This window comes from Sturnus vulgaris, chromosome 18 (genome assembly GCF_052056855.1).
Source record: "Sturnus vulgaris isolate bStuVul1 chromosome 18, bStuVul1.hap1, whole genome shotgun sequence".
NCBI classification, from domain to species: domain Eukaryota; kingdom Metazoa; phylum Chordata; class Aves; order Passeriformes; family Sturnidae; genus Sturnus; species Sturnus vulgaris.
Window position 1 is genome coordinate 6,247,186 of NC_142260.1, and position 23,896 is coordinate 6,271,081.

At 39.8% G+C, this 23,896-nt stretch overlaps 1 protein-coding gene across 6 annotated transcripts in view; it reads left to right on the forward strand.

Moving 5' to 3' along the window:
* SHANK2 (SH3 and multiple ankyrin repeat domains 2) overlaps nucleotides 1–23,896 on the forward strand; it is a 258,071-nt gene that overhangs the window by 86,218 nt on the left and 147,957 nt on the right. For all 6 annotated transcript variants that reach the window (XM_088175303.1, XM_088175304.1, XM_088175305.1 and 3 more), the window contains 2 exons: nucleotides 205–374; nucleotides 11,329–11,442. In XM_088175303.1, the coding sequence (XP_088031429.1) occupies nucleotides 205–374; nucleotides 11,329–11,442 (284 nt within the window). The remainder of the gene's footprint in view (nucleotides 1–204; nucleotides 375–11,328; nucleotides 11,443–23,896) is intronic.

A 23,896-nucleotide genomic window follows, 5' to 3' on the forward strand; every position in this document is an offset into this window, starting at 1 on the left:
GGCAGGTGAATATTGATCAAGTTTCAAACTGAAAGATTTCAACCCTTACAAGCTCCTGTTTGGTATTTTTTCTGCAGGGTTAGATGTCTTACTGGAAGACAGTTTTGTTATTCACTGCTTAATTTAATTCTGCTAATGTGATGGTAAATTATTAACTTTCTCCTTTTGAATAAGCTGTTAATGATTTTTCATTTCAATTTCCAGTGCCATTTACAGTCCCAGTGCCAACAAGGATACTCTGTCTGCCTTGGATTATCAGGGTCCCAAAAGGAAGCTCTACAGTGCTGTCCCTGGGAGACTTTTTATCGTAGTAAAGCCATATCAACCTCAAGGGGAAGGGGAAATTCACCTGCACAAAGGAGATAGAGTCAAAGGTGAGCACCTAATTCATTTGGAATAAACCTCTTCTCCTGCTAGGTGGGAATTTTATGTTAAAATAATCTGTATGGTGAAAGTCCTTTTATGCACTTGTTGCTTTGCAGGGTATTTTGCTCCTGGCTCTGTTTTGTAACCAATGCATATTTAGCTGCCACTTTAACTGACTTCAAAGTGCTGCCACAACTCACAGCTCTGTGCAGTAATAGCACCATTGTCTCTTACTCAGAATTTGCTGCTGGAGCCATTCCAGAGGCACCACTCAGGGCTTTCAGGGGTGTAAATATGTCATCTATCTCAACAGCTCAGGAAGGGAACGGGGTAAGGTCAGCTCTGATTCCGACCCTTTCCTCAAGGAACATTGAGCTGGTTAAGTAGAAAATGTCCCTTCATGGGGCTTGGGATAAGTGGGAAGGGAGAACCTTCTGTAAATATAATTTTGGAGGAAGCGTGGTGGTGCATGTGAAATTTCTGTTCACTGTTGCACTTCCCTGCTAAGACCAGGTTTAAATCAAGGCCAAGCTTTGTTATTGCTTCTAAGGCAGTAAATCCATCCAGATACAGCTGAAAAAATGGGAGATAGGGTGTACAGGACTCACCTTCCACAGAGTGAGGTGTGAGGCTCTGGTTTTGCACATCCAGGTAAAAAAGAATAAAAGACACTTTGTGTTGGACCCATACAAATCAAACAACAGTTATGGAAAGCAAACAAAAGGGAATAAATTCAGTGTCCTAAATAAAAGTGTTAAGCAGCTGCAAATTTTCTGTGGAAGGGAACTACTTATCTCACAAAGGAAGACTTCAAATGCCTCCTCCCTTGAGCCTGCAAACAGTAGCTGGGAAAAAAATAGGGAGCCATTAGAAGGTATTTTTGCATTTTTATTTTTGGATGTACTGATTCTGAAGCGTTTGTGGGTTTAATAATAATTTCAGTTATTTAATAATAATTTTTGTTGACTCCAGCCCTCAGAAGGTGTAGGACAGAAATCTGAAGGGTGCTGCACTTAAAGGTAAAACATGCAAAGTTAATTTTAAATGCAAGGACGAAGGAAGAAGGTTAAACTTAGAGTCTGTAGGGCTGAAAAGATAATTTTGCAGTTCTCAAGGTTGTTCCCTGATCAGGTAGGAAGCAGTGACTATGATCTCATGGTGCACAAGAACTAGGATGAAATAAATAACTTTCTCCACTCGGTGTTCACAGACGTCTGGCAGGTGTCAATGGACAAGGAGTGAGTGGCTGTCCCAAGGCAGGTGTTGGACACAGATGTTTGATTGTCCTGTTGGATTTAAGGATGCAGGAATATTCTGTTTATGTAGAGGATGGTATATCAACAACACAGATTCTTCTCACCAAAATAAGACAAGTCTGGGCAGTTCTGGGAAAAGACAAGACAGAAATTGTGTTTCCTGGCAAAAGAGGGGACACTGCAACAGGTTGCCTGGAATACTGAATATTGTAGAGGCTTTCACTATCTGGCAGGTGGTTTACCTTAGATTTTGAGACTATTATATGCAAAAATAATCTCAGAATAAAGAATTTAAATTTCAATGAAGTGTTAAATGTTGTTGAAAAATTATTTCAGGAGCCCTTGGTTCTAAATTTTTATGACAGTCACTGGAAAACATTGCAGGGAGGAATTAGTCCACTTTTCATATTTTCATATAATGGTGTAGTCTAAATGTGAGACCAGAGATTTTGGGGGGAACACTCTAAATGCTGAAATAAAAAATGGAATTATGGCTGGGGTTTTTTTTTTGTGGGGAAAATATCAGTTTATTGAAATTAACACATTAATTATTACTGTCATTAAAAGGGGGATGTGCCCATCCCACCTCAAATAATTCCTTCGGGGATTATTTTTTCAGCTTCAAGAGTCTGATTTGTATGTTGAATTGAAATCTGGCAGAATTTTTCCAGGTCCATTGGTTTTAAAGCATTTTAGAGAACTTTGCTGCAGCAAGGTCTGGTGAGGTTTCTATACATGTCAGCCTGCTTTTGGAGAGGGTTTGGGAAAAGAAAAGTGTACATAGGGATTGTCAGTGTTACTCCCAAGGATGAAACCCTGTGAAATGTAATTTAAGGCTGTTTGTATGGCAGGGCTGGAACAGTGTGTGACAGGCTCCCAGAGCTATCAAAGGGAAAACTTCCAGAAAAAGATCAAATCCTATTTTGTGTTACCATGTCAATGGTTCCTCAGCTGCAGCAAAAAATATGTCAGAATGAACACAGCAAGGTCATGGAGAGAACAAAGAATGCAGGGAAAAGACAGTGGTGCTTTAAAGAGGTCTCTGTTGTATAACAGTATTGAAGAAGCTGCTCAAAATTTTTGTGCCAAAAATCCAGGTCCAATTAAATCTGGACTCTCGTCCCTGTTTCAGTCAAAATGTAATTATTGCTAGAAAATAAGTGTAGTGATAGGACAAGGAGCAATGGCTTTGAACTGAAAGATGGTAGATTTAGACTAGATTTGAGGAAGAAAGTCTTCCCTTGGAGGGGGTGGAGTCCTGGCACAGGTGACCCAGAGAAGCTGTGGCTGCCCCATCCCTAAAAGTGTCCAAATCCTGGTTGGACAGAGCTTGGAGCAATCTGGGATAGTGGAAGGTGTCCCTTTCATTGAGAGAAGGCTGGAACAAGATGATCTTGAAGGTCCCTTCCAACCTAAACTATTCCAGGATTCTGTGATGTTTAAAAAAAATTACTTCATGTGAGCAGGATGGGCTCCCTCTCCATCCTCCAAAAGCACAGGCAGTAGAACTCAGAGTCCTCAGGGCTGTGGGAGTGCCAGAACTGCTGACTATAAGGAGATCCTGCTTTTTTTCCTCTTTCTGAGCAGGGATTCTTGGTACTGGATGTATATTCTGTCTTTTACAGACTAAGCAAGGCCATGGCCCAGTCAGGCTGTTTGGGGTTTGGCAATTTGCTCTGTGCAGTGTTTGGAGGAAATGGGAGAATATTAAACCCCATGGAATCCTATTTTTCCTTCACTCTGGAAACATCTTAGCCTCACTGAGAAATGGAAAAGCTTTGTCTTGGCCCTCTCCTCTGCCAGCTTGGTGACTGCACTGTTCTGTGTAAGACACTGATGCCCAGGTCTTGGCTCTTGGATTGCTCTGGGGAGTCCAAACGTGGCCTGGCAGTGGCTGTGGGATTGTGCCCCGTGTTCAGCCTGACCCCAGGGAGATGCACATCACGAGTACATCCCATGAGACTAATCACAGCAAAGATGTAGCAAGGCATTTATTGCAGGGATAAAAACCCAGAACAACATATTAGAGAAAGGGATTACTTGGGAAATGTTTTTATGGATTTTCTTTTTTAACTTGACAGAATTAGAAGGGTCACGGAGAGGGATGAATTCCTAAACTCTTGATGAAAAGTGTTTTCATCAGATGGAGAGGAAGCAGGGTTTGTTGTTTTTTTTTCTTTCTAAAACTGGTAGAAGTGTATGAGTGACAATAGTTCACACTGTGTGATACAAGGAAACCGCTCAGAGAAATCTGTGAATGGGCAAGGTTCAAAGAAAATGTAAACTAAACAAAATGGTCTTGTATTAATAGGATATTACGTAGCCTGTACAAAAATACCTGCTGTATTTTTAGTTGTTAGTCATACACACTGACATCACTTGTGTGTCTGCCACTCATGAGAAGAGCCATGGCTGCTTGCAAAAATAAATCTCATATCTTTATTTATATCAGAACTGCCCTAATCGTATGTTTTCACATAAATGAAGGAGAGCTGGAAGAAACACTTCTAATATTTTGGTTTTATATATTTTGTTTATTTCTTCCTTCTTTATCTAAAAGTCCATAGCAATAAATCTGCCATAATCCAAATGCACACAAACATGTATAAAATATCTGTAAAATGTATTTGAATCAGCTTTTGTGTTCCTAAATTGAATTATTGCACTGGAAATTAAGTGGTCTCTTTGATAGCAAAACTCAGAGAATTCAATGCTTAAAAAATTCTCTGTGAGCAACTTAGCAGTTTTCTTGGCCATGAAGATAAAGCAATAGAGAAGGTTTTTGGGAAGGGAACAGGTATGAGTTCCAGGTGCAGACAGGCTCTGGTCACTTGAAAACTAAACAATCAGAATTGTTTTCAGAATCTGGGTTATATTAAAACATACGTAAAATGCACATGAACTATCCTTCACTGACTTAGAAAGAAAAAACTCCTGATTCAAATACTTTGAGAGCTTCTGAAGTCTCCCCCTGCTCACAGCTTTGTTTTTCATGGTCTCCTCAGATCCTTCTGCTCCCCAGATCCAGCCCCTCCCCAGCTCTCTCAGCCTTTTCTAGTGCCCAGTGTCTGGAAAAACAAGGAGTTATTTCAGTATCTCAAATATGCTCCTCCAGGAGCCCTCCGAGGTGCCTCTGGTGCAGGCACAGTGTGCACATCACAGAAGGGTTGTGGTGAACCCAAATGCAGCTCTCAGCTCCGTTCCTCGGGGTCAGAGGAGCAGGACTAACTCGGTAGCAGCAGCTCAAGCATCTGCTCTGGGCAGGAAGTTCTGTGCATGAGAAATATTGACCCTTGTGACTCTGCTTTTATTTCAGTGTGATCTCAGCCAGCAGGGCAATCCAAATATATCACTAACATTTTCATTTCTTGTGAAATCCACTTGTAAGTCATTTTGAAAAAGAAAGATTATTAAACCCCTGCTGTGCTCAAAGATACTGCCAACAGACAGTGCTTGTGGGCAGGAGGAAAGTTGGTCTCCCGGGCTTTTGCACTTGTTAGATTAGTAAACAAAATACTGGGAAGGGAAGAGCCTCAGAAAGGGTGTTCTATTTCTTCAAGAGCATTTTGTACCTTGTGTGGGTAAGTGTGGCAGCAAAATTGAACCTAAGAGGTTTGCAAGGTATTGTTCAGCTGCTCTTTCACATGAAGGATGAAATGAATGTGAAATAGAATATTAATCTTACCCAGTTCAGTGCTCTGTTTTGCATCCTTTCTCCTGACTTGAATGGTTTGATTTCAGTTCTTAACATGATAAATTATGGGTCATCACAGGTCCTATCCTAACTCATTCCTTCAAGCTGCTTGTGCCTGAAGAGCAGGATAGAGTGGTGCTATCAAAATGTGACAAAGACCCAGACTTGCTCCTGCCCCAGCTGGAGAGTTCCCTTTGCTGTAAGAGGCCATGGGAGGGGATCAGGATGTAAAAGCACCCACAGATCCCCGCTGTCATTGTGCTTGGCTACTTTAACACATCCTGTTTTAAGAGTCAGCAGCTGGCCTGGGATATTGAGGGGACAGGGAGCACCGGGAGTCAGAGAGGAGCAGTGAGTGCAACACAACCCTACAGGCTCTGCTTGGGGCCCCTTCTCCATTAATTCTCTCTGAATCCCCCTGATTCCAAGTTCGGGCATCACTGTGGAGAAGAGCAAACTTGACTCTGAGCTGGGGATCAGCAGGTGGATTTCTGCAATGTTTGATTTCTGACCAAAACTCAAATCAGTGCAGTTTGATTTCTATCACTGTTTTCATCTCTTCATCACTTTCTCAAAACTTTTATAGACGTTTCAGAGACACGTAAATAACAGGGAAAAAGTGATCTTCATAGAAATTTCATGGCAAGGGGAAAAAGCTCCCAGAGAGGGCCAATGTTGAACAGCACAGCTCACTCAGTTCTATTTCAACTGAGCCACATTTCCTCAGATTGAGAGGATTACGTGCAGCTTATTGTGTTTGTAGGTTTGACGTAGAGAGGGTTGCTCTGTTAGTAGCCCCAGTCATCTTCTCACCCCGAGGTTCTTTTCCTGAAGTGATTGTTTGCACTGTTCCTTTCCTGAGAAAGCGGAGGTGAGAAAAGGTGAAGAAGTGTTTTAAGTCAGGCTCTCTGCCTTATCTCCCTAATTTGATCAGCTCCCATAGCTCAAGCTGGGAAAGAACTGCTGCATTTCCTTCTCCACCACAGCCCAGGCTGATTGCTCAGGTCAATTAGCCAGACTCATTAGCTGCAGGTACAGGAGGCTTCCCCTCCAGGCTGTGTGTGGAGTGCACAGGAATGTCTGCAGGGTGGCAGTGGGGCAGCCACTCTGTGTGTGCTGGGATGCTCCCTGTGCCTGGCTGCAGGTGAGGGGCACTGAGCTCCTCCCCACTCCTGCTGCTCTCACCTCAGCTGCTGTCAGCCCCTTTGGTGACTCCTCTGGGAGCCAGAACCAGCCCAGAAGACAGAGCAGCCAAACCCTGCTCAGCATCCCTCACAGGGAGGGAGGGATTGCTCTCAGGAGCCAGGAGGGGCAGAGAAACAGCCAGAAAAATCCTTGTCTTTAACAGAGAGCTTGATTAAGTTGTAACTCATGCTGGCTTTAATTCATGTTGTATGTAAAGTTTGTTTTCATCAAAGAGTCATGGAATCATAGGGGTTGGGAGGGACCTTAAGGGTCATCCAGTTCCAATCCTTGGCTTTGGACACATCCAGGGATGAGACACCACAGCCTCCAATAAATATTCCTGCATAATTGTCTGTCATGTGGAAGCCCTCCTGCCAAAGACAAATAATTCTGAAAATTTACATCAGACATCAGACATTTCAGCAAGGGAAAAGCCTCAATTACAATGTTAATTATTTCGTTAGGTTTCTATCAATTAGAAATAAAAAATCTCCTGTATTTCAAAGAAGACAATCTAGACTATTTTTACCTCAGGATGCAAACCCAGAGTTCTTCCATCAGCACAGGCTGGTTCAGCTGTTAATTTTTTTTCCCAACAGATTTCCAGCTTTATACTCTACTGTCATTCTGTTGATTTTTCTCTTTTTTTCTGTTGGTTGCAGAAATGTTCTTTTTTCCCAGAACATGGTCTCTCATTCCCAATCCATATGATTATTTATTTTCCCAATAAAGAAAAATGCAGTTTATCCAAGCACTAAAAATTGATTTAGATATTACAAAGACATTTTAGGTACATCCTGTAACAGCTGTAAAGACATTGGCCTGAATCTAGCTTTAAATTTCCTTGACATTTTTGCAAATAAGGCTGCCTGGAATAATTCACTCCTGGGCATTTCGATATCACAAGGAATTTAGAAATAGTAGTCACCATAATTTGTTGGGAAAAAATACTTTCATTTCTTGTTGGGGCACAGAAGGAGCTATAATGTGGGAGGATACAAATTCTACGTTCTTTTGATTAAAATTATTTTTATGGTATATTGAGTAATTAATCTGAGATTAGTATGTTATATTAATATCAATTACAATATATACACTGCCAATAAACTTAAATTCGCAAGACATAAATCATTCTATGCTCTATTTTATTAGCTTTATAACATATAATATTGTAAAATATTTGTTATACATAATTTTCTGGCAGAATCTTGCTGATTTCAAGTATAATACTTTAAGGACATTAAAATTCGAGCTCCTGACAGGCACCTGCCTGGCCATGTTTTCATGTTGCTCAGTTGTTTGGTGCTTATCCAATTTTGCTTTGTAGTTTTGTTCATGTAATTGGACACAACTCCTCTTTTAAACAAGACTTTTGTTGTGAAAAGATGTCCCAGGATTCCTGATGTTACAAGAACCTTTATTTCGCTCCTACAACAACAGATTCTTTTTGTAATTCAGGTTGTGTGTGAAGAGCCTCTGACCTGCTTTTGCCATAGCAACCACACCTTTTGATTTTACCAAAAGAAAAGGGAAAACTACTGGAAATTAGAAAGCCTTATTATTAATTTAACTTTGATTTACCATTGTTTTGTCCTTCAGCAGGGAAAACATTGATCAGAACATCTCTTGCTAGTAACAAGTTATGTTCCAGTGAGTCTCTTAAACACCATTGGGAGAGGAAAAATAGAAATTAAGGCCGCATTCTAAAAAAAGCATTCATGGGCACAATAGATAAATTACATTTTTCTATTTATCCTTTAGGTTCTCCACATTGGAGTGAGTAAAGTGTTGCCAGTTTTTATAGATCTATAGTTTATTACGGCCTTGGCTCTTGCTGCAGGATTTCTTATTAATGGCACCACGTGAGGATGAAGATCATTTCAAGGTTTTAGGGGATGCAGATCCATCTAGACCTCAACTTCTGTGCTGGAATATGAGCTTGTCCCCCATATCCCCAGCAATTTGTCTGTCTCTGGGGAAGCCAGGGCTGTCCCTCATTTGCCCCTTGTGCCATCTCTGTGTTTCCAGCAGCTCCAGCAGCCTCTTCCTTCTCTCTTGGCCAGCAGCACGAGGTTTTTCCCAGAATGCTGAAGGCTGCCTCGTTCCAGCAGCACTCATTTCACCCTTCCACCTCTTTTCCATGGATGTTATGTCTTCAGGCAGGACTACACATGTTTTCCCTTTGCTCTGGCTATTAGTAATGGCTGAGACTCAATAATTCATGTAATAATGGGCTAAAGTGGCTCCAGTTCTGCTCTGGAGGAATCCCTTTTCACCCTGCACTCACAGACAGACTTCCAAGGCAAATTTCTTCTCCCAAAAGTGATGATTTGCATCAGCTGCTACTGCCACAAACATATGAAATCACTCCATGGGTTTGAAATACTCAACTTCCTCCTTCCAGTGCCTCTCTCTTTCGAGGGCTGGAAATATCTGTGCAATTTGGAGTGTCAGCAGATCTGACAGATTAATAAAATACCAAATTAGGGAAATCTCAATATCTAATAGTCTCAATATCTGTGTAGTTTTTGTTCTGAACATCTTGCCAGTTTGTGAAGTGAAATCAGGACCGAGATTCAGTGCTGAAAACTCGCCTCAAATTAAAAATAAACAAAAAAGCCCCAGCCAATTACTGGCAATAGGACTCTTTCACTGTCTCACATTTGGAAATTTCTTTTGGCTGGACTCCTACACTCTCTTTTATGGCTGAAGTTATCCAATGTAAAGTAGGATTGTACAATAATTCTAAGATACACATATAGGTTATTAAGTTTTTGTGGTTCCTTATCTCATATCTAAGAAATGCATTCATATATGAGCAGAGATTACATTGTTAAAAATGCATTGGAAGCTGCAGAATTCCCCATTTATCCGGGATGGATGATCAGGGAATGTTTTATGTAACACTGAGTTATCAGATGGACAATGTGTGTTAATGCACACAGGCTTTAAACATTTTCAACAACACCTGGAATACAGCAACCTATTTTTTCATTTATTATACCCCATGTTCATGTTTTTTTAAAAAAAGACATGTTAACTTTTTTTATTCAGCTCAGTTTTCAGTGCAGAGTTGTTGGTGTCATCCAAGGTCAGTGCCCTTCCCCAGTATCCCATAACTCACTAGGTTTATAGGAGTTATAGATTTCCTCATATGTGTCAGAAAGGTGCTTGACAAATTGTGCATTTGGGACCCATCCAGGTGTAGGATTTTTCCTTAATGGATGTTTCCTGGGACTTAATATGTACTTCTTACTGCAATGGTGTGTGAATGAGCAGTTCATGGAATCTGTCTCTTGGACTATACTACGTTAAAAGGCTTAAAAGTGATGTATTTATAAACATTTTGCTGTCAAATGTCTCTGTTAATAGATGGCCATGCTCTGTAAGTGATACCACAAATAACTTAGGGTTGCATTAATAAAAACCCTCATAAACATTTACTTTCAAATGCAGTTTTACAGATCCTGGTGTCTCAAACCAGACTGCTTTCATATTACCAAGAATTTTAATTTTTTTTTTTTTCACTTTTTTTGGGCTCTGATATAATTTTCACCCTACTCTGTACTAGTGCAAATCAAGTTCAGCTTCAGTGCCCCTGAGTCACAGCAGCTGCCCTGATCCCGAGTTCTATTGCAGCCAGGCAGGGTCCAGGGTTTTAAAGCCTGGCAAGGATTTAACAGTGCCAAACGTGCTGGTATGGGAGACCATCAAAGCAGCTCTCCTTTATGTCCCTCCTGCACTGAAATACCTGCAGAGGCAGTATCCCAGGCACTGGAATCCCTTAGCACAGGGATGGATTTGAGCTAATTAGCCTTGATTTTCAGCAGGGGCAGTTGAGGCTGAGCTGGCACTCAGCAGATGGAGCTGGGCTGATTTTGGGGAGCTCTGAGCACCTCTGCTGTGTGTCTGATCCATATTCCCAATCAGCCTGGTTTTCTTGATATATCACCTTTGTTTCATTATTAATGTACATCATTCTAATAGTATATTTACAGTCTTCTAATATATAGTAAACATACAGTGGTTTGTAGGAACTTCTGTAATAATAATTTCAAAACCATAGCAAGAATTTAGGGTCCTTCCATCACCATAATTCACCTTCAGATGATAACTAATAAAATTGTTGCTCTGAAGGCTTTTGTCACAATCCTTGCTGAGTCCTAGAATTAATATCAAGATAATTAGAAGTGCCAGATAAAAGCCTTTTCTCCTATTGACAAGTAATTCTCCTCCATATTGTTTTTTTTTCTATTGAGAAAAAAAATTACTGAAACGTTTCAAAAGGCATCTCCACTGTGGATCTCACCTATGGGAGGTCAAGTGTTTGCTGTGTATTCAAACCCTTAAATCATATTACTCAACCTGCATTGCAAAGCCCTGGAGCTACCCAGTAAATCAAAAAACACGTTTCCTTAGGAGGCAGGAAAAGCAAGAGATATCAAAATATGTATTATTAAAATCCATTTCAGTGTGGGTGCAGTTTTACAATGGGTTCAGCACTTCGTTTGAGCAGACAAGACCGGGTTTTTTGGTAGTGCTATTACCATGTGTTTATCCTTCATTAATCAAGCAGTGAGAACACTGAAAATGGAAACATTTGTGTAAAGGCCAAGGAAACTTGTGGTAAAAAAGCCTGGGGAATGGTTACAAAGCCTGAGTAGGGAGGGTCCTGCTGAAAGGTTACTCGTGCACATTTTGGGGGTGCCTGCTTTAGTTATTGCACAACCTTTGCTGTTTTTCAGTGCTTACAGAATGTGTGGTGCAATAATTGTGTGTTTGTGTGAGGAGGCAAAGAGTAACTGCCTGTGTGTGTGCCCTGTTTAGTGCTGAGCATCGGAGAAGGCGGATTCTGGGAAGGCAGCACCCGGGGACATATCGGCTGGTTTCCTGCAGAGTGCGTGGAAGAAGTTCAGTGCAAACCAAATGAAAGCAAACCAGGTAATCGCATCAAGCTCCTGCTGAACCCCAATGTGACAAATGCCACGTGTCTGTCCCAATAGAGACATCAGGGCCTTTGTGCACTGCTAGAAATGGGAGAATTGGATAAAGCTGAGCTGCTGAATTTAAAAAATATGGGTGGGTTTATTGATTGGATTTTGCTGTCCAAGCAAACAGACTTTCTCCTGAGGAACTATGCTGGGAAGTACCAAAGCTTTTACACAGAGCTGTATGCAGACACTTTGTATAGGATTATGTTGTTTTTTATTTTCTAAAGTGTGGGACAATGTCTAATGAGACAATTAAATAAGGGAAGAAAAACTGACCAGTCATCTTCCAGTCTAAGGGAGTCACACAATGCATTTAGCTTTTGTTCATAGCCCTGTTGACTCTTGCCTGAATGCTAGAGGAGGTATCCTGTAGTGGGACATCCCATACCCATCCTTACTGATGACAAAGGGAATGGAATCCTCCTTTATCAGACACGTGTATTGCCACAAGTGACTTTAAGCAAGGAGCCTTTATAGTCCTGGTATAATAAAAGAAAACTAAATCTACATTAAAGCAGGTTATTTTAAGAATTACCTACCATCTCATAATTTCTCTGCTTTAAAGAATTGAGATGTGAGGACATCCTCTCTAATTAAAAGCTCATTATAAATGAGCTCTGAGAATATAATTAATGTTCTCCAGGAGTGTATGCAGTTTGAAATCAGCTATTGATGTGTTTTTAGATCTCTGTTGTATTGATTAAGAACTTCTGGCATTGCACAGATGATACACTAAAATTTATACATGGTGTCATTCATTTACAGAGGTTTTTCTTTTATGCATGTCATTATAAACTGCATGGTATACTTTTTTTTTCCCCTGTGTGGAAAGTTTGTGCTTCCTTTTCTATTCCCCTTTTTAGAGGGGAAAAGAGGAGGAGGCAAAACCAGAGCTAGAGAGAATGGATCCAGGCTCTGAGAACAGAGGGAGAACAGTTGTGTAGCTCTTCACAGGGCTCGAGAAAAGTCAGAATTTAGAGACAGAGGTGTATTGAACAAGAGGAAGATTGAGGCTGGAATTTCCCAGTGTGGGAATGGTAATTTTGCTTTGAATCTCAGCTGTCCCTTTGTCTCCAAATATGAAGAGAATTCTGAGGAAGGCATGAAGTGAAGTTCTAAGACAAGAAAGAAGTTTTGCATCTTTTTAGTGATTCTGAAGAGAAAAACCTGTTTGTACTTCAGGAGGTAAATTCAGAATTGTGACAGAATTGTCTTAATAGATGATGATTGCTTTTTGAGCAAGAATTTCTTTGCTCTTTCAAAGGAACACAAAAATTAAGAAAAGAATTGTCACAAGAGGAACAAAAGATTTATGAAGCAAGAAAAAGATATAAACAGAAGCATGTTGCAAATTCTCTGACATGAAATTATGAAGACTTATGCCGTGTGTCTGGCACAGCCATTTACTGTGATTTATAACTATTGCCTTCTTTCCGATTTGCTTATGGTACAGTGGGAATAATAATAATGTTAACATAGCTTAAGGCTTTAAATATGCCATTCTTCTACTCTAAAAAGGATGAAAATGTGATTAAATAGGAACAAAAGGGACACATTTTCTCTGGCAGTGAACTTGTGCACTCCCATATTTTGCTGGTCTGTCTCAAAAAATGTCCCACACCCACAATGAGGTTCAGTGCTTCTGTGAGCAATGTGATAGAGGTTGGAGCTGGGAGGAAAATGAAATATATGGAATGCACAGTATGTGCCATATTATTATTGAAATATGGCATGGAGTGAAAGCAGCTGATCACAGAATTGCTCTATGCATTCCTTCTGCATAGGAAACAATGGGAATGAAAGGGGAAAGCTTTATAAGCAAAAATCAGCCAGTATTCCCTCTGAGTACAAATGCAGAAGTAATTTAGAAAAATGTGTTAGGCATGGTGAAATGATTAGAAATTAAATTAGGTCTGCTGGGATTGCTGAAAGAACATCAGCTGAGAAACATCACAAACTTGTGCCACTTGCAAGAATTTGCATCGTGGTCTTTGCAAAGCAGCAGAACTTCTTATGATAATGATTTAGAAAGTAGATCATTTCAATGTGAAGGAAATTAAGCTCAGACTCAGCCTTTTCCACACCAGCACCACAGCAACAGTTCTTTCCCCTCAACAAGATTTAGGAACATTTCTTCCAGCAGCTTCCCTTTGCTATTAAGTTGGAACAATTGTGTTTAATAGAGGCTTGTCATTTGCATGCCGTGAGTGAAGGAAAGAGGAATAGTTCTTGGAAGGAACAAACTCCAATTAAACACTCCAGGCCCAGTAAAACTGCTGGGCAGGTGTTTCATGTCAGGCTGATGTATAATCTCCCTTCTAAGGAAAGTTCAAATTTTAGGGAACTTTATTGCCATCCCAGCTGTTCTCTGGAAGTGGGCAGGACAGAACAGCACCTGGTTCCTGTGCTCTCTTCAAAGATTCCATGCAGCTTGGCAGGTTCTGTTTTCCAAAAAAATAAATAAATAAATAAATAAATAAAAATCCTATTGACTGGCATTAATTCTGCATCCCTTCTTTAATCCTTCATTAATTGAGACTTGTAGGAATTGCTCCATTATTTTGCTAGGGTTGATGCCAGGCCTATGAGCTTCTAATTATTCAGGTTGTCTCATTTGCCCTTTAATAGCAACAGCACAGGACCTGCTGCTTTTCCAGTCTAAAGAAGTTCCCCTGACATTTTGAGATCTAATGGAAAAAGAACAACAAAAAAGAAAATCATTATCATGGTCTGCTAAATTCTTTTGCTGCTTTTGAAAAATTCTTACAAACAAAATCTTCGTCCTACCTAATTTTTAAGAGTGTAGCCTTTGTAGCCAGTTTTTAACATTTTCCAGGATTATTCTGAGAGTGAAAGTATTCCATCAGATAAGGTTGTCATATCATCTTGCATTTCACCTGTTCAAACACAGAATACAAATGTCACATATTTACTCTTTCTACACTGACAATTTTCTTGTGCTATTCAGTAATGAGACAATTCCATTCTGAAAGGACTTTATACTACAAAATATGTTAATTTTTTTTGTTTTTGTTGCTAAAATGTTCTGGGTGAGTTGGAAAAAAGTTTCTCCTGGTTAAATTTAGATGTTTCTGTTTGATCATCTTCCATCATAAGGTATCGAACTTGAGGGACTTACTACAAAAATGCTTTCTATTACACTTGTGATTTTATGTTCCACATCTTTCAGAATTCAGAGCTATCTGACTGCCCATAACTGAGGTGATGTATTCATTTTCAGGCTGGAAGCTATCTTAACTTCACTCCAACTTTATCATTTATTATTCCTCCCTCCCTAAAGTGCCTGGAAAGCTCCTGGATTTTCCAAATGATACTGAAATGAAGGCAGACTCAGCGTGTCTGGGTGATTCTTGCTGTCTTTCAACTCTTGGCCCCCTCAGTGCACCTTTCCTTGAGTTCCTTGAGTTCCAGCCTCGTTTTTAATATTGTCTTAGGATGAGTTTTCATTCCATAGCCTCCTTTGTGCCTTTTTCTATCCTATGGCTTTGGGATACACCCTATTAGTAGCTGTGGGAGTGCTGTGAGTTTATTTCAGGCTAGATCTGATGTGTGCTGCAGGGACCATGAGCAGTTCCCAAGAGCTCGTTTTTCCAGGAAAGGCTCTGATGTGTGCCAGTGCTGGGGGCTGTGGCACACAGGCAGGGGAGGCAGCAGGGCACATTCCCAGTGAGGCTGTGCCCATGCTGGCCTCCAGTGTCACAGCAGACTCTGCCAGGCCTCCAGACTGGCATTTCCTGTCCAGAGTGGCACAGAGGCATGGAATATTTGGATCAGGAAAGACCTCAGGGATCACCCTGTCAGCCAGACTGAGTGCCACCTCCAGTCCTTTCCTGAGCACAGAGCCTGTGCTTTTGTTTGTTTGTTTTGTGCTATCCCTTATTCCTGAGTTTCCAGCAACTTGAAAACGTAGTGGCAGATTATCCAGGAATAGCAGAGTTCTCTTGCAATTTCTCTTTCACCTATGTAACTGTACACAGGTGTTAAAAGCAGAAACTGCAGCAATCCTTATCCAGCATTCCCTCTCAATCCCAGAAGTTACCAAACACGTCCAAGATGAAGTGCAGAATTTTCTGGTTTCCACATTCTTAGTTTTTAATGTCCTGTGCATTCAGTAAAACCAGATTTGTTCCCCATTTCCATCACCCCTTTTTATAATTAGCACAACAACTTCCCAGCCAATCGAGCCAGCCAGGCTGATAGAAAATGGATTTGCCTTCCTGCAAGAAGGAAGGATGCTTTACTGTGGATTGAGGAGCTGACATCTGTACTGGCCTTCCAGAAGGACTGGAGTCTTAGTTTCCCAGATTTGCTGTCTGGACATCATAGATATCCATACATAAAACCAGTGCCTTATCCCATATAATTGATTCTATCATTCTGTGTTAAACACAGCAGTGAAGGGCAAGAAAAACAGAAAAAAAACCCTTTTCATCCAGTTTAAATGATCCACCTTTTGTAAATGCCCCAGATTAACAAAATCCTTTTTAACAAATTATTCCTGATTTGTTACAATCAGTTCTGGCTAATTTTTAGCTAGACATGCAACTGAAGAATAAATAGAAATATTGTGGTGATTATTAGAACTCTAAAAAATTCTATGCACAAATAACTTTGGAAACCACTAGAAGGAAGTGGGTTTTGATGAGACAGAAGAGATGTTATCTCTCCAAATGAGCACCTCAAGGGTTTTGATAATAAATTTTGATAAATTCTCCTTCCACAAGATTTCACCTTGAGTAGAAGGTACCTGTGTATCTGTGACAGAATTATTGTGCAGCTTAAACTCTTTGGCATGAGCAGCAGCAGTTAAGGACAAAACATTGCTGCAGCTTGAAGGACTAAGTGGAGGAAGTATAAAATAAATTTATATACGTGAGGGAAAGATTTTTGTTGGGAAAGTTAATCACAAACATTGTCATGGCAGCAGTGTAAGGAGCTAAGAAGTTCTGAGAGCTGGGAAATGTGTTCTGACTTGACAGCACAGGCTGGACTCAATATGGCCAAGAGAATATAAACCCAAATTAGAATCAAATTTAAAAGGCACGATTGCCTCACATGTAGTTGAAAAAGTGTGCTGTGATACAGATACAAAGGCAGCCATTTCAAATGGGTTGAAAAGTGGAGGGATGACTATGACACCTTCATTATATGATATCTTTGTAATCCCAGTCAGGCTCCTGAACGTGGGATCTCTGTAACCCTGGTGCCCAGAGCCCAGGCTGGCAGGTCAGACACTGTTCAGTCAGTCCCCCTGCCTTGAAGGATCTTGTCCAAAGCTCTGACCTCTGAAATATTCTTTCCTGCCTTGTTTCTTGCTTTTTTGCACAACCAACCACCTGGCTCACAGGATTCTGAACAATTTCATCTTTTGAGGAGTGATTTCCTGGCACATAATGTTTCCCATGGACAAATCTGTCATTAAAAAAATGGGAATGGATGACAACACTCAACACAGCAATCATCCACAAAGATATTTCGTGTCTGAGTTATGCTTTAGAAAGATCAGGATTATGCCATATACCATATTTTTGCTTGAACTGCATTCTCTTCCATCAATCAGTGGGAAAACTGTACTAGGAAAAAAAAAAATCAATGCAAAGAGCTAGATGTGAGGTTCTGGCAAGCCAGTCCACAAAGCCCAGCTGACACAGGAGCTTGGTGCAGTAATAATCAGCTAATTCTGACAACTCTCTGTAGCTGAGGATGTAAATCAACCCCACTTTTTTGTCTCAAGTAATGGAAATTCAAAGAATGAACCTCAGCAAGTTTCTGCACTCTAGCTTTGCTGAGTGAGGCATTTGTGTTCCCAGTAATGATAAACAGCAGTTTGGGAAAAGGCTCTGAAATGAATCATCACTCAATAATAATGGGAATTGGGAGGCAGAGGTAACTGGAGAGCTGTTTGTATCTGCAGGCTGGCTATGGGAGGGAGGCAAGGGCTTCCCACACAGCCTGCAGCATCCTCGCTGGCCAAGGTCCTCCAAAGGCCTTTCCTTCTCTCAGTCCTGATCTTCTGAGCAACATGCAATAGACGTTTCTGACTCTAACAGGAGTATTTGTTAGAAATCCCTGGGAAGACTGAGTTTACCAACTCATTTCTCAAATAATGATACAGGTCTAGTTTGAAGGAAGAGTAGAATAAAGGATTCTGTAGAATAAAGGATAATAATTTCATCATTTGTCCAGGTTTTGAGGGCAGCATAGAGCAAATATATATAAAAAAAATTCAGATTAGAAAAAAAAAAAAAGGCACGTCTGTGTCTAGAGCTTGTAGAGAATGTAAGCCTGTCTGCATGCTTATCTCTGTATAAGTAATTTTTAATTCATAATATTTTACTGTCTGGGCTGCTCAGCTGACATGTACTTCATCCCTTTCACTCCCATTTCCATGCCTGCTAAGAGCCACTTAGGAATAACTCTAATCAGCTGGAAAGGAGCAGCACAACTCTCCAAAGCATTGAAATTGGCTAAAAATAAATTGCATGGCAATATAAAATGAGAGTTACGTGGTAGCAAACTCAACATTTCCAGTGCATCTGGGATTGCTGCTGTGTGAAATCGGACATGCAGGTGGGGAGGGAATTTTTCCTCTGCTGGTTCTTTCTGCATTCTTTTTTTCCCTCAAGAGATCATCTGTCACACCACAGAGATCAAAGAGGTGCAGGCTCTGAGGGGTGTCTCAAGAAAAGCTTTACCACCGTGGTTTATTCCTCTTGCTTTCAGTGATGCATTCCCATTTTCTATTCAAAATCACAGCCCATGGAATATTTTCAAGTCTGAGAGCAGATAGAGACATCAGACATGTCTAATATTACAAATTACTGTAGAAACACCAAAAAAGTTAAAGCTATGAAGTGAATGATTTATGAAGTGATGGAGCCTCCTGGGGAATTTAAGCCCAATTATTGGTTTAAGAGAGAATACTTCAGCTTGTGGCAGAATTTGAGCAGTGCTGTTCTGCAACATGCTAAAAACCTAGGAGTAATATCTAATTTTTTGATTCCCATTTTTTCTTGTGGAAACTACTCCTGTCAACCCATGAAAATCTGTTTTGAGCTACTCGAATTTTAAAACCTGGCAGATGTTAATGACTGTTAGTATATAAAATTCTGGAGCTTTTCAAATTTCATAAAGAATAAATAATTTAATGCTAATATCGCTCTGCTAATTCTTTTCTTTTCCTTTTTTTTTTTAAATTACTGATACTTTGTAATATCTTATGAACCTATGATCCACTATAGTTGATCTTTTTGCTTTCTCTTAAATGACGGTAGAAACAGCTTTTACTTTGATTTAACATCCATTTTTCCCCTGAAATTCTGTTTAACTAGTATTCTCTGATGCACCTGTGTAAATATGACTTCTGTTGAATTAATTCTGGCTATCTATCAGGATTAAATAAAATGCTGTAATTCATCTAACTCACTACATTTAGCATGACCTAACACTTTTAAAAGCAATTAAAAAAAAAAAGAAAAAAGCAAAGCAAGCCTTAGATCTGTGCATATTCCAAAAGTGTTGATAAGTCATCTTTTTCTGCTCGACTAAAAGACACATTTGGGCTCTTTTTTCCCTTCTGATTTTTAATGGCTCAGATAAAAGGCTTGACAAGAGAGGCTGGAAACTCTTTGAAACACTCCCCAGTTGAGATAAAACTCTTCTTAATTTAAGGAAGATGATGGAGCAGCTGCTTAAAGTGATGGCAGTTCTGGAGGTGACCAGGAAAGTGATGCCTAAAGAGAGCAGCCGTCAGATAATCCATGCTCTGTTCTGAAATCATGGCACTGCTTTTTGCTTCCCTCCCTTGCTAGAGAGCTCAGCTCTTTTTATTATAGATCAGTAATAAAGGGACACTCTGGGGTCAGAAATAGAAATTTTTGGTCTTCAGGTAAAACAGACAGACCTGTTCCCAATTGTGAACTGACAAAATGGATTGAATTTTAAATGGTAGTGTGACTTGGTTATGTTATTTACACACAAAAGTGCTTTTGTGCTTGTAGCTGAGTTCAAAACTTGGGCTTTGCTTCCTGAACTGAAATGGAAGATGTCCATCAACTTTCTCAACCCTCCAGTCAGTCCACAATTCACAAATATAAAACATGGCTGTGAAAGTCAAGCTGATTTCGTGGATGATTTACAAGCAAAAAGCACTTCCATGTACTGTTTTGGACCATTTTTTTTGTAGCCAAGGGTTCTACTCTAATTCAACTCTAATTATACAACAATCTTTACTCCATGCCTGCAGTTATGTTTTGCACACATCAAGAATTAGTTTAGTGCTATCTAGAGAGACATTGAAAATAGTTCTATATTTTGTCTGCTCTCCTGAAAATAATAAAAGTAATTATATTGGATACTCTGTACAACACATTAGTATTTGAAGGAAATGAAATATAACACATCTTTGTCTCATATTTTGTCTGTCAGCTAAGTTATAAAGCTTTTTTTTAAATGTTAAATTAACATTTCTTACTCAAGACTTTAAAAATAAGGAAAATAGTTACATTCCTGACTGTTAACCCTTTTGGATTGTACTTTTTCTTTCATTTTGCTGGGATCAAGCAAAATCTCCTTTTGGGTTGAACTCATAGGAGACTTTAAAGCCCTAGGCCATTGTCTGAGAGATAAATGCAAATATAGATTGGAAAATCCAAGAGACTTTCCCAAAATCCCCAAGTTTTCATGCTAAGATTTTATCAACCAACGACAAGACACAGCTACATGCAGCAAACAAAAGACTGTCAGAAGAAATAATGCCAGAATTGCTTTAAAAACCAGAGGATGTTTCTAATGTACAGATTTTTGCTGAGAGCTTGCCCCAGAGAAAGGCAAATTAAAGATTCTTGTTTAATTTTTAGAAAACATATCTTAAGGGTGTAGTTTGTTTTCAAATGGATTCTTGAACTCCTTATATTACTCTTCCTCATTTGTTTCTCTGTTTTGATTATAAATGAATTACCATTTTTAGGGTGAGCTGATGGGGTATTACCTGTATTCTGGGAGGCAGGTGGACAGATTAAAAATGAAAATTATTATTTTCCTGCAAATGTGTTGTTTACTGGGGGCAAGGGCAGAGTCTGTAGGAAAAGAGGGAGGTGGAAACGATTGTCAGAGGGGTGATAGATCAGTGCCCTGGTGGATAACCCCATTGCTGTGTCTCCTGAGCAGCCCAGCAGTGGGATGGTGCCATTCCTGCTGCTGCTCCCCTCCCTGCTGCAGGTCCTCAGGTGCCCAGTCCCCCAGAGCAGGGTGCAGGAAGGACAGACCCTTCTTGGCACACACACACAGCCCCAGCCCTCGCCACCAGGGCTCCGTGCCCCTGAGCAGCTCGGGGAGTGTTTGTGGCACTGAGAGGCAGGGAAGGACACTCACCTGGGCTGTGGCTGCAGGTGCTCTAGAGCCATGGGTTTGGGGGTGCCACTACCTCCAGCTTCTCTCCATGTGTGTTTTTAATGCTGCCCTAACCTGGGGAATATATATATATATATATATATAGGCTAGTTTGTGTGTAAAACTCTCTGTAAATTGTTCCTAAAATAGTGACTGCTGTGTTTAAAGTCCAAGTAACCTTGAACCCAAACTTGTTTTTAATCATGCTGTGTCTGGGAAGAGAACTGTTAAATATTACTGAACTTTTCCTCATTAAACAGGTGTTGAGTTTATTAGCATATGTCCTATTAGCTGTCTAATAAATGCAGGTGATACTGATTATTTAATGAGAAGCTTCACCTCTACCAAGATGTTTTTAAGTATTCATTTTGATAGATGTTTTAGCGTTCAGTTCTGAAAATAAAAAATACTGAAGTTGAACTATAATGAGCCACACACCACAGTCCCTGGATTTGGAGATTCAGTGAGATTTCACCCTGTTGATAGAGCTGGAAGACTGAAATGCATCATAAATATTCTTGTTCAAAAGTGAACCTTTAGAATTTTTTTAAATCTTGACCTTACTTTGGAGGATGCTGCAACTCATCACATTTAAAAGTTAAGTGGAAATACTTAAGTTCATCAGCCAAGCACTTCAGAAATTCTTTCAAGGCTCTTTTGATCCAATTTAAGATGTATTACTGAATTTTTTAAAAGTATAGTAAATAGTTGATTATCCTTCCTCTGGATTGACCTGAGTGACAAATAAGGCAGCATGTAAAATCTGCCATCAGATCTACTTAGAATCAAAGGATATTAAGAATTTTCCCTGAAAAACACGATCCACTTTCTTTGGTTGTACTATAAGGAACCAATATTGATGAAGTGTTTCATGTGTCATTAAGCACATGTAATTTTGGGACTCTCCCAGTGTTTTCCAGTACAACTATAAACAGGGATAAGTTTCAAGTTGTGCTATTTATGAGGGATGATCCTGAAAAAGCATCCAGTATTCCAAGATATTGGTAGACTAGAGGGAAAATATTGGCAGCAGGACCCCAGGTACTGTCATGCACACAGGGAACAGGATCTGGGCTTTCTAACAGGACTCACCCTGACAAGGATTTTCCCTTAATAATCCTCCTGTTTCAGATAGCTCCAACAGATTACTTGGGCACTGGAATGGGTTGGCTGAAAATGCCACTTATCCCTGATTGCTGGGATCTTGTTCTGGGGAGCATTTGGGAGAACAGTGGCTGTTTTGGGTTTTAAACCAGAACTTGCAGCTTAACTCTGAAAAAACTTTTTATAGGCCAGGCTCTGGAGGATGCAACCTGTCACTAAGTGGCAGATTTAGGGTTTGACTTTCAGCTCTCATTTCAAAGCACAAAGAAACCACACTAACCACGACAACAGATAGTTTTGAATGGAAATCAGTCAGCTTGAAGTGATTATTGCCTGAATATTACTTAATTCCCAGTGGCATGCCCACACCCAGCCTATCATCAGCTCAGGTTTGGCAGACACAGACTGGGATAACCAAGAGCATTACATCACTAAAAGGTTGTGAGTGGCTTGAAAAGTAGTTTGAACTGCAGGTGTGAATTTAAATTGCCATAATCCCTGTCATTCTGATTTAATTTTTTTTTTAAATCCATTCTAACTTCACACCTTTAGATTAAATTAAATTTGCCCATGCAATCTCTTATAGTCAAGCTTTAAGGTAAAGGTTGCAAATGGGTGTCCTGGATCAGAAAGTCACCCTAGGACAATATGTCACTTGAAAGAGCATGAAAATAAGAAACTCATTTCACCCCATCCCCTAAAACATGTAAAAGTGGCTTTAATGTTCTCCCAAAGACATATGAGGAGTTAGGATTTAACATTATTGCTATTCATAAATGTAAAAGGCAAATGAATTCCTGGAAACTGCTTGTTTTTCTGGAGCTAAACTGCATTTTTCTTGAAATGTGGCTGATACGAAGCATTAGGACACTTAAAAATTGCATCATTGCTGATAAAAGATACTTTTACAGCTTTAATATAAAATGTATACTGTTTTTAAAGTAGTTTGGGTTTTGGGGTTTTTTTGGAGGATAGTCTTTGTCTTGCAAAGATACATTTTAAATGCTTTTTCTGAAACGTGCACTATATAACATTATGTTTTTCCTTCCTGTGACGTGTGTATATGATGTATATATTTCAAGCATTCATTTTTGATGCCCTAAATCAGGTTTTACCTGATTTTGCAATACTCATTTTGCTTACATGATCAGACTTTCATGTGACTATGAAAACACCAATGATTTGTATTGATTTTTCTCTTCCTTGTTGGTATTTCCCCTGATTTTCTTGCTGAGCTATTCTAAAGTTAAAAAAATTGAAAATTACCCTATAGACCATCTTCCAAATGTGCATAATACATGGCCTGGTGCTTAATGCTTTCCAGCATCTCAGAAGCAAGAACATATTCTGAATTGTTATTATATGCATTTGATGAGCTATCTAATGGTTTGATGACAACGTTTAAGTCAGGATTTCCTGAAGTTAATATATTGTATTACACAAATCAATTCATTAGTATCCTAAAATCTGAAGCGTCTGTTTGGGAGCTCAATAAATCTGACTGTTCTGGTATCTTTATCTGGGATATCAATATTCAGATGTCTTCCTACATCCTGAACGTGCTGATTGCACCTTTTTCCTTACAGAAAATCTATTACCCTGCCCTACATTAGCAGAATTTTAAAAAGATACAATCCAAACTTGAATTTCACTCTCTCATTTGACTTCTGGATGCTGTGTGTGTGTGTGTGTACTGCTCTTCCATGGTCCTCGTTTAAATTCAGGATGAGGTCACCAGTGTGCCCCTGATACTGTGCAAAAGCTTTTCCTTACCTTTCCTAACAGCCAAGAGTGGGAGGCCTTGGAAGGAGTTTCTCTTGGCTGGAAACTTTCTCCAGTCAGATTGGACTCAAGTTTTCCAAAGAGCCATCCCTAGTGAGGTTTTTTCT